General features: G+C 39.6%; 1 protein-coding gene across 4 annotated transcripts; it reads left to right on the forward strand.

The window, feature by feature from the left end:
• Positions 1-205: 205 nt before the first annotated feature.
• LOC128857113 (regucalcin-like) lies at positions 206-6221 on the forward strand. Of its 4 annotated transcripts, none has more exons than XR_008453899.1 (5): positions 206-270; positions 2273-3609; positions 3681-3840; positions 3905-4118; positions 5110-5199. XR_008453899.1 is itself a non-coding variant. In XM_054092691.1 (4 exons), the coding sequence occupies exons 1-4, from the start codon at positions 1472-1474 to the stop codon at positions 5990-5992; spliced, it is 828 nt and encodes a 275-aa protein (XP_053948666.1). In that variant the 5' UTR covers positions 1413-1471; the 3' UTR covers positions 5993-6221. The 4 variants fall into 4 exon arrangements, 1 of the variants encoding a protein (XP_053948666.1); XR_008453900.1 differs by having other exon boundaries at positions 2273-3588; XR_008453898.1 differs by having other exon boundaries at positions 2273-3840.
• The last annotated feature ends 4902 nt before the right edge of the window (positions 6222-11123 follow it).

An 11123-nucleotide genomic window follows, 5' to 3' on the forward strand; every position in this document is an offset into this window, starting at 1 on the left:
CGATGTTTGTCTGCAAATAAAACTAAATTTAATGTAATTATTGTAAATAGACCAGACCTAATTAATAGAATTCTTAAATTTCCCATATTCGCCGATCATCTAATAAAAGAAGTGCCGAGTGGGTTGAGTGTAGCGCGCAGAAGAATATTTTGCCGGGAATTTGCCTATAAAAAGATCTCTTCAGCCCATTCCTGTTCAGTTTGCTTTTCAGCGCCTCTTCTGTTGTTTAATTATTTTGTGAACCCTAAAAAGTACTAAATAAGTGCAGAGGTACGAATACGAACTACAAAAGTTAGAAGTTTCTTTGGTGCAAAGTGTTTTGTGTTTTTAACGATTAACAAGAATTTAAGTGAAATAACTGGCATTGAATGAGAATAGGAAACTATTTCTTGTTGTTAGTTTATTAACTGATTTCTATTTCCATTAAAAAGCGTTGGATGAAAAATACTTTATCCCAGCTTAAGTGCGTGAAATGTCTAAGCTCTCTCAACTCCACAAAATCATATTCGCATAAACTTCATATAATACCGATGCCGTTTATGGGCGCAATCAGGCAAAGTTTAGGAGTCGCTCAGCAGAGAACTGTTTGTATAATCGATTTGTATTTTCTGTCATTTGAAAGGTATTGCAATTAGCATTTTGAGAATTAATGCCCTCACAAGTGAACGCAATTTGTAAATTCCTCCCTTCCACTCAAAATGCTCGCCACTTCGTTAGTATTTGGCAAGGCGTTGCGGGAGCTTCTCTGTAGTAGCGCAAAACTTAATTTCCAAGGGATGGGACTAGATATGCCTCCTCTACGCGCAATGCTTTCAATTGATTACCTTTACTTGGTGATTTTAAGATACAAAGTGACAATTTTCAACCATGGAGAACTTTAGAGCTCGTGTAGCTAGTCAAGTTTAGGATAGTTTATTAATTAATCGTGCATAGTGGAAAGATAATATGTAGGTTGGTGAGGGTCAAGTGGAGGTCACTGCAGCAACAGAATATCTAAGCACAATTTGGCAATGTTTTTTCATAGAGGATAATGAAATGAATTAAAATTTTGAAAGCGGCCCTTCATTTAAGACTCCGTAAACTGCATAGTTTGTTATATGTAGTTTTTTTTTTCTCAATGTTCTAGCAGTGCTTCATATCCGTATGTATGTATGAATAAGCTCTCGCTCAATCAGATGTTGCTCTCAGACCAGCCAACAGGTCGTGCAAAAACATTAAAATAACAAATAACTTTTTACTCATTGAACTCTTTGTTTGCACCTTTCGATTTAGTTTTGTAGTGTCTCTGCGGCCAGCTGACTTCGGTGATCGGCAATAACTTAAAATACAAACTTATAAAGCGCTGCTGCAGTCGCATTCTAGGCTTCAGTAGTGTCTTGCAACGCCGCGTTGTGTTGTACCTCATTCGGTTTGTTCTTCGCGAAGGCAGAATTTAGTACCTGCATACATTTTCTACTAATAAATTAAAGCAATGAATCTGTTAAGTTTAATAATAATTTCACTTATTTTGTGCTCAAACGCTAATGAGGCGGAAATTGACGAGGAAGCAACGGTAAATAAGCTGCGGGAAATAAAAGGAAACTATTTAGTGGTGTTTGGGGAATAAACCATAAATATATTCATAAGGTTGTGAAACGGAACTAAGTGATTTTTTTATGATTAGATTTTGTCATACTTTGAAATGCGTTTTTTATTGCGCAAACTGTATTTTCTGAGGCAAAAAGAGCCCAACTGGGCATGAAGTTTTCAAGGCAAATTTGGGCATAAATTTAGTGCCAATATAGTTTAAAGTGCTGACATTCCTTACAAAATTCAGAAAAAGCCTATAAAAAATTATTGGTTTTTCAATAACTAATGTTTTTAAATATTATATTCATACATTAAAAATTTCTATTTTCCAACTGTTAGAAAACAATTTTGAACACACGCACACACAGTGACTCGCGACTTATTTGATACAGTACCTGTTTTAGGGTTAAATCATAATAATTTACAAATAAAATCACAATAATTAAAAAATGTGATTGTCCGCTTGTGGTAAAATATACACAGAGTTTCACGGAAAAACGCACATCCACATATGTTTTTCTTTTAATATTTGTTTTTTTTTTACTTTTATGCTTGTATTGTAAAAATATTGTTTAAACTAAAAAAAAGCTATAAATTGCTTAAGAAATTTACTTAAATCGAAAAAGTCTCAAAAATTTTAATCGGAACTTTCAGAATTATAAAAATATAATTCATAACCTAACTAAGTTTTTCCTATTTTCAGGAGGCACGGTTATTGTTCGATACTCCTCAATAGTACAGCAAAATGCAAAGTCCTAATACAAAAACAAACAAAAAAAAGGAGGTCAGTTTCGCAATACGAGCAACGAATGCACCGAGCTTAAAGAAAACACCATCCATCGACTTAATAAGTCGATATAAGCAAATAGTGACAGCCACAGCGAAAGCAAAGCCAGTAACTACACAATCAGCAATACTGGACACAGGTCCAAGCACAAGTAGAGATGCACTAGCCCGGAAGTCAACTACGATTCAACCCCCAGAAATGGTCCCGATTGGAAGCACAGCTACTGCTAGCTCGGGTACCGAGGGATGGCCGCTTGAGTGGGTGGTAGACTCAGCGAATGCGAGCTACCAGGATCACAGAAACACCACAAGGCACCTAAGGAGGGTGTACGAAAGAGCTATTGAAAGAGTGAAAGAGTCTCTCTTTAATTATAACATTCCTGATTTCAACCTCAACTTTAAACCAGCACAACCTGTTTCAAAACGACAACGGCCTTTGGAAGAAAATAAGCCAAACGTAAAAAGGCACAAAACAATTGGCGTGACGCCCAGAAAATCATTTGCGGAGATTGCAAAAGACTTCATTATTATAGGAGTTCTGGACGAAAATCATCCTCTAGGTATGATCTCCAAGGCCCAATGGAAACGGGTTGTGGCCGAGCTCACGAAAGTGGCACTGAAAGTTATTCTGCATAACCCCGGCCCCCCGCCTTCGTGCGAAGATTTAGGCTGGCACCAAGGCCAGATAAAAATAATAGCGTGTGACGATGAGAGATCGGTTCAGCTGTACAAAAAGGCCATCTCAAAAGTCGGCGAAGTGTACAAGAATGCCAAGCTGGTGGTCGTGGACAGGAAGGATATTCCGTCCAGGCCGCGAGCAAGGGTCTGGTTGCCTTCAACTGTCGAAGACCCGGTAGAGATAATGGAGCTTATTCGGGTCTGCAATCCGGACATCCCAACGCAGGAGTGGATATACGTAAAAACATTAAGTAACAAGAACAGCGCGGGAGAATCGAAAGAAGAGAATCGCGCCGCTATGCAGACTCACCTGCTTCTGACTGAAAACTCAATTGCACCGTTAGCGAAATGCGATTGGCAATTGAGATACGGTTTTGTAAGAGTACAGCTTCACATCTGCAAAACTGATATAGAGTTCCTCACCACTAAGGAAAGTTCAGAGCCCATGAGCGAATTAGAACCCATGAGCGAAACTGAGCCGATGAGCGAAGACGATCATCCCACCGAAGAAGAATACGCCTCTTCAGGCTCAGAAATGGGCGGTTGGAGGGGAGAGTAAGTATTCCGTACAACAGCGTAAGTATTCCGAAAGGGAACTTTTAAAGAAGACCCAGACATAACGTTAACAGCTGATGCATCTTCTTCAGATAAACTTAGACCATTGTAAGGAAGCATGCCTTGCCCTCCTGGATTGTCTGGCAGAAGATCGGCCGGATGTAGTCCTCATCCAGGAGCCCTGGGTACGGAATGGCGAAATCTGCGTCTTGAGGACATCAGGTTGCAAGGTATATAAGAACAATTGTGAAGGTACTAAAAGAGCATGTATAATAGCAAAAACACATCTTAATATATTTATGATTTAAAATTTCAGTAACACAGATACTACGACGGTTAGCTGGGAAGTGACCGGAAGCAACACCTGGCTAACCTCGTTTTACTATGCTGGATACGACACCGGTCCACTGCCGTCGCCGCTAATAAGAAATCTTGTGGAAGACTGCAAACACACAATCATGAATTAGTTCTAGGAGGTGACGCCAATGCCCACCATACCGTATGAGGAAGCTCGGATACCAGCGAATGTGGTGAGTCTCTCTTTAATTATATTATATGTAGTAAGCTTTTAGTGTGTAACAAAGGCAACGAACCCACATTTATTACGCGCAATAGACACGAAGTTCTTGATATTACGCTAGCATGTCACACCCTCTACGAAAAGATGACGGACGCAGTTGAGAGTTCTGAACGAACACTCTTACTCCGATCATCGCTATATAGAAATAAGATTTGAGGGAAACAGCTCACGGGCCCCGCCTGCCCAGAGGAACTTGAAAAAGACCAATTGGCAAATATATAAATGGGAACTTAAGGAAAGACTTCCTAATTCCCAAAATATTACTATTGAAAATAGAGAATCACTGCACGACGACTACGTACAAATCCTTACGGAGGTTTGTAGAACTGCGCTAAATAAGGCCTGCCCTCTGATTGAGTATAAGGGGAAGAAAAAACGCCCTGGTGGTCCTGACAACATTAAGAAATGACAGCAGAAGACAGTATAATAGAGCGAAAGCGACACGAGATGGTAAAGACTGGAACTGCTATTACAGTAATCTAAAAATTTATAAAAAAGAAGTTTAGCCAGAAGAGGCAGGTAGCCTGCTTGCCATTAAACCGACAAACTTTCAAGTAATGGCATCTGGTAGTGGAATTTTCCGCCATTCTTCCAGTAGCGCTCACTTAGCCCAATTCCACATGGAACAGAGGTGTGCTTCTGGCCCTGATTAAACCAGAATTATTCGAGTTATCCAGTTTCCCAGCACTGCAAAACAAATTGTTTTTGAATATTCTGATAATGAATTGCGAATTTTCCATACTGGCCTTCACTCTATCGCCTCCATGTTTCGTAGTAGCTTAAGGTCCGATTTATGGTTTCGCTGAACGTAGAAGAAAAATCAAATTTTTCGGGCAATAAATCGATCGTCAAATGCGTTCAAAAATATCCTACCACTCCTATGAATTTATTCAGCTTTAAATCACATAGCCTCTCATCCTTATTTAATTTTCTTCACCCAGATGTCGTTCAAAATCGAGCCATTGCCCAACTCTCACGCCCACCCCGGTGAAGGTCCTCACTGGGACGTCGAGTCACAGAATCTCTACTACGTCGATAGGAGAACAAAGTGTACGGCAGCAAAGTCGAGGGTACACTTAGATCTAGCCGGTTTCATCGTGCCCGTCGCGGGTCAGAGTGACAAGTTTGTCGTCGGAGCCGGACGCAGTGTGGTAGTTGTCTCATGGGATGGTGTTTCCGAGACAAGCAAAGTAGATCGCGTACTCTTTTCAGTGCAACCCGGTGACAAATATGTTAGGAACCGCTTCAACGATGGTAAAGCCGATCCACGTGGCCGCCTCTTTGCCGGCACTATGATTTATGTGGGCGATGAGTTCAAGGAGCGTTTCGGTGAATTGTACAAATATGAAAAGGGTGGCAAAGTATCGGTGGTGAAGACGGATGTGGGCATTTCCAATGGCTTGGCTTGGAACGAGCAGACGAAGAAAATGTACTACATTGACACTGCCGACTACGAGGTGAAGGAGTACGATTATGACTTTGATGCCGGTGTACCAAGTAAGAAAGGCTGATGTAGTGCGAAAAGTAGTAAATGGAAATTACTTATCTGGTTGTGTTTATTTCTTTATTTGTAGGTAACCCAAAAGTTGTTTTCAATTTGCGTAAATCAAACCCGAAGGACAACCTGTTGCCCGATGGCTTGACCATTGACAGCGATGGAAATCTCTATGTGTGCACATTCAACGGACACACCATTTACAAGGTCAACCCAAGGCAAGTTGAAGCAAATGTAATGTGTGGAGAAATGATTAATTAAATTTTTGTTTCTGCAGCACCGGCAAAGTTCTTCTCGAAATCAAGTTCCCCACCAAGCAAATCACTTGAGCCGCCTGGGGTGGTCCCAATCTCGATATTTTGTATGTGACGACATCGGCTAAATTCGACCAACCTGCACCGGCGGGCACCACTTACAAGATCACTGGCTTAGGTGCGAAGGGTTTGCCAATGGCCAAGGTCACTCTTTAATTGTATGCAAATACATATAAACATACATAAAGGCTTATATGTATGTGTGTGCTAGTGAGCTGTTTCTACTAGATTATACTGTTATTCGCTGGTTAAATAATAAATTTTAATCGATTATTACTTTTAAAAGATGTAACTGGGGTTTATTGAATCATAAAATTTTAGCTTTTTGGGGAAGCTTCTGAAGAGTCATAACTTAGGAATTATTTGATCATTTCGATTCTAACAAACTGCATTGTTTGGGCTCATATCATTTATTTATTAGACAAAACATCAAAATCATCGAATTCCAAACGCTAGTGGACCCACCTGTAAACTTGCGACCATCGACGAGTTGTTAATTCGCAAGTCGCCAAGTGCTAGGCGAACCGAAAGCAACCGAAATGTACTTTATTTGCCGAATGACGTTCTTATCGACAATCCGTTTAAAAGGAATTTCAAATGATCAGTTCCCGGATCATTTTTGACGGATGTGCAAACAATAGGTGGTTGACTGAATTGGTCTCCGAGGTCTCCCACACGAGCATCGGCATCTCCCGGACTATTGTTAAAGAGGAATAGGACAACTTACATATTTCTCAGGAAAGCGCAGTTCAAATGGAGCTACATTTCTTCGTGTGCGATTTCGAAAACCCTTTGGCCCCAGTACAATAGACGCAGAACGCAGAAAGTCTTGGGCACTCCACGCTATTCAATTTCCAAACTAGGAGCTGTGCTTGCCGGTAATTGAACAATCGGCAATTAGGTTTACCACATAAGGGGTCCCGGTGGTATATAGCACGAAAATTTAGGGTATTTTCAGAAATTTGTTTACAATAAAAAGATGAAAAACGATATTAAAACTTTTTAGGCTTTTTATTTAACTTCTTTTACATACAAAAATGAAAAAAAAAATTTTAATTTTAATAATTTAAAAAATGGCGCTGAAGTTGACCCTCCCGAAAAATTGAATCTGGACGGTATGTCCATTTTGGCTATTCTATTTATCTGAAACTAAAAACCAAAAAAATTATTAATCAATATGACGGTAGCTATGCCCCGTACCAGAATTCAAAAACAAAAAAAAAACAAAAATTGACAGAACTATTTTAATAAAAAAAATACGAAATAATGGAAATAATAATATAAAAGGGTGATTTTTTAAGAACTATAGGAAAGTTTTTTAAAAAACACACGTAAAATTCAGAAAAATGCATAAAATTTTTATTCAAATCGATAGTACAGTCCATATAATTTAATGGTTGAAGATTATTTCAAGCAAATGTTGACCGCGACTGCGCTTCAAATGGTCCATCCGCTTAGTCCAGTTTTGGCATACGCTTTCCAATGTCTCGGTCGGTATCTTACATATAAATGCTTTAATGTTGTCTTCCAGTGCGTTAATTGAAGTAGGCTTGTCTGAATAGACATGGGCTTTAACATAGCCCCACAAAAAATACCCTAAAGGCGTTATATCGCACGATCTGGGTGGCCAATTGACAGGTCGCGAAGGTGAAATAAAATGTTCACCGAACTCGCCTCTCAAAAATTCCATTGTTACGCGTGCTGTGTGGCATGTGGCATGTGCCACCGTCTTTCTGAAACCACATGTCATGCAAGTCAAGCTGTTGAATTTTGGGCGAAAAAAAGTTGGATATCATTTCACGGTGGCGCTCACCATTCACTGTTACGTTACGATTCACGGCATCTTTGAAGAAGTACGGTCAAATGATACCTCCAGCCCATAAACCGCACCAAACTGTGACCTTTTCTGGATGCATTGGTAGCTCTTGCAATTCTTCTGGCTGATCTTCACTCCAAATTCGACAATTCTGCTTATTTACGTACCCGTTGATCCAAAAATGAGTTTCGTCGCTGAACACAATTTTTCGATAGAAAAGTGGATCTGAAACTTTCTTAACAGAAGACGCATTTTTATAATAAAATGCAATGACTTGGAAGCGTTGATCGTTCGTAAGACGATTCATGGTTAAATTTTAGACCAAACTGAAGATGTTTGACAAAGAAACAAAACACGAAACGTGCGTCAGCTGTTTAAACCACCTGTTTTAGAAGATAATAGCTAAAAAATCACCCGTTAGTACCAGTCTAGCCATTGATGTTGTGAACAACATATTAAAATTTCAGACGATTCGGTTGACAACACCAAGCCGAAAAAAGTCGTTTTGAGATAAATGAGTTTAAAGTTTGAGGTACAGGAGCGCGCGAACCGCTCTCTACCTAGTCAATGGGCTGTAGAAGCTATAATATCGGGAATTTCCGCATGAAAATTTCACAGTATATTCTTAAAAGCCTATACTTTCGAAATATTGAAAAAACAAAAAATCGATTTTTTGAAATTTCTAGACCACCGGGTCCGCTTAACGCCCATTGCAGAAGCTGTGGCGACCTTTCAGAGAAGGAGACTGTAGAGCACTTCCTCTGTGAATGTCTCTGGAGTTATCTGCCCGTTAGAGGTCTGAAAATGGTATCAAAGCTGCGCTTTAATTCTAATTGTGGACTGCAAGTCTGGTACTTCAACCATTTCACCTATCCACCTACACTCACATACATACACACACACAGTCATACATATTTATGCTTGTAATCTGGCCTTGTGCCGCCGCTGCAGTACTTATCTGCTCATTTTTTGTTGTGCAAGAAGGAGGCATCCAAGATAAATGTAAGTATAGCGCAAGTGTACATACATCCATGTACAGTTTTTTATAAGAAATAAAGCATACATTTTTTTCAATTTTTTTTGCATCAGAATATCCGCTTTTACCGATAAATTATTTTTAGTACTAATTTACTTTGATATTTATGGAGTCCTGTGTTTTTTTACAAGTGGGTGTTATATTAAAGGGTGGGCTATTCAAACAAAAAGTATAACTAAAACCAATGATTTTTGCTTTATTAAGTAGAGTAGAAAATATAGCTGCACTCAGTTCGCCCTGCAGTAGTCCGTCTTTTCAAGCCAATTTTTCAAGATCACTTTGTCATTCCGTATTAGCCTTGAGGACTGGATCGATGCGGGAATACTCGCACCAGATCGATCTTTCATGATAACCCAGAAATAAGTGAACTTAAATGGAGTCTAACCACAGGTAAGAGGCTGCCCATTGATATCACCAGGTGTTGATAACCCTTGCTGTCGAAACCGAAGTTCATGCAAGTTCAGAGCACCAATTTTAGCCAACAATAAATCTGTAATTATGGCTCCTTAACCGAAACACCGTTCCCAGTAGCATTTTCGACAAAGTGAAACGATAAAGACAGCAATCCAGAACCTGGAACTCTTTCTTGCAAGTTCTGCTCATTCGAGACTCGTATTTTTTAATAAATGCACAGTTTTTTAATATTTCGAAATTTTATTCAAACGTAAATTATCCATTTTGTATGAGCGCGAAATGGCTGCCAATGTCGAAATAACATGCGATGCAAAAATAAGCCAACCCTTGGACCACCCTTTGCGGTATACTCCTATGCAAATAAAATGCATTTACTAATTCATGTGAATTCCAAAGTTATATAAATTCTAGTGGGTTCCATTCTCCCGTACATTTGTAAAATTCTACAAACTCAATTGCATTAGAATCGTGGTTTCCCAAGAAAACTCTTTGAAATTTTGCTTCGTATTGGGACAGAATTTTGCGCGCCACTTGTTGAGGGTGATTGTGGTGAAATGCTCTATTGACATGGGTTCGCACCTACCACAACTCCGGCATCCAATTTGTAAACTGTTGAATGTCAGCTGAATTAGACGTTGTTGTTGTTGTAACAGCATAAAAATCATCATCATTATAGCATCACAGTTCGGAGTGAACCATTGCTTCCATTACAAGTCGCCTCCACGTCCCTCGGGGATCAGCCTTCCGTTTGATATCAGATATGCCCATAGGTCCAAAGTCGCCTTCAATGTCATCCCTCCATTGTTTTCTCGGCCGGCCTCTTTTTCTGTCGCCTTGTGGATTTGTTTCGAAGATCTTTTTTATAGCTCTATCGTTGCTCATTCGTAGGATGTGACCGTACCATGGAATCCTTTGCGCTTTGATGTGCCTGATTACATTTGCACCCCTGATAAGTGTATCCAACTCGTCGTTGTAAGTGCCGTCTTCAAGTCATACAGGCTGATTATTTTTCTAAGCATTTTTCTTTCAAAACAGTTTACTCGTAACTGATCGGAGTGTAGGTCTTATGACAGTTTTCTATATTCGTAGTTTTTGTTTCCTGAAAGTATCTCGACTTAATCAAATTTGTATATTATGTGCGAAGTAAGACTCAAAGCACAACTCAAAGATACCTAATTTCATCGACTATTTCAAAGCCATAGGCGCCGATTTTTAAGTTATGTGTTGCGTTGCGCGCTGCACCATCCATATACTGGGTTGCCCATATTCAACGGACCCATGTGTTTTTTTTTTTTAATCAAAGAAAAACACAATTTTTTTGATGTTGACGATAATAATCATTTTATTTGGTTCAAGTAGATTTGTTGACATCACTTTTTGAATATGATATCTCTCAAATGGCCGCCTTGAGCCTGTACGGCGTATTGTGCCCGTTTTGCAGCATTTTCCATAGTTTTAGCTAACATTTCGGCTGGAATAGCGGATATTTCCTCACGGATGTTGTTCTTGAGCTCTTCTATGGTCTTTGGCTTATTAATATAAACCTTTGATTTTAAATATCCCCACAAGAAGAAGTCAGGTGGCGTTAAATGGGGCGAACGCCAGTCAAAATCGCCATTTTTCCACATCAAACAATTTCTTCAAAAAATCGATTGTGGTGCGAGCTGTGTGTGGTGGAGCGCCGTCTTGTTGAAACCAGAACTGCCTCATACGCTTTCGACGAATAATTGGCATCACAAAAGTGGTTATCATATCGCGATATTCTTCTTCTTGACTTCTTTTGTTGAATATAAATTTCAAGAATTTGGGAGCGCTCGCGGGGCGTGTACTGTTCCATGGTAAAAATCTTCTTGGACTAACGCTTCCAACGCGGTATGTCA

This window comes from Anastrepha ludens, chromosome 3 (genome assembly GCF_028408465.1).
Source record: "Anastrepha ludens isolate Willacy chromosome 3, idAnaLude1.1, whole genome shotgun sequence".
NCBI lineage: Eukaryota > Metazoa > Arthropoda > Insecta > Diptera > Tephritidae > Anastrepha > Anastrepha ludens.

Excerpts from the sequence above, each read along its gene's own strand:
- LOC128857113 (XM_054092691.1), top strand. The coding sequence starts at position 1,472 with ATGAATCTGTTAAGTTTAATAATAATTTCACTTATTTTGTGCTCAAAC. Across the intron at positions 5,666-5,742 it reads CTTTGATGCCGGTGTACCAA|GTAACCCAAAAGTTGTTTTC; the intron begins GTAAGAAAGGCT and ends CTTTATTTGTAG. Across the intron at positions 5,882-5,940 it reads ATTTACAAGGTCAACCCAAG|CACCGGCAAAGTTCTTCTCG; the intron begins GCAAGTTGAAGC and ends TTGTTTCTGCAG.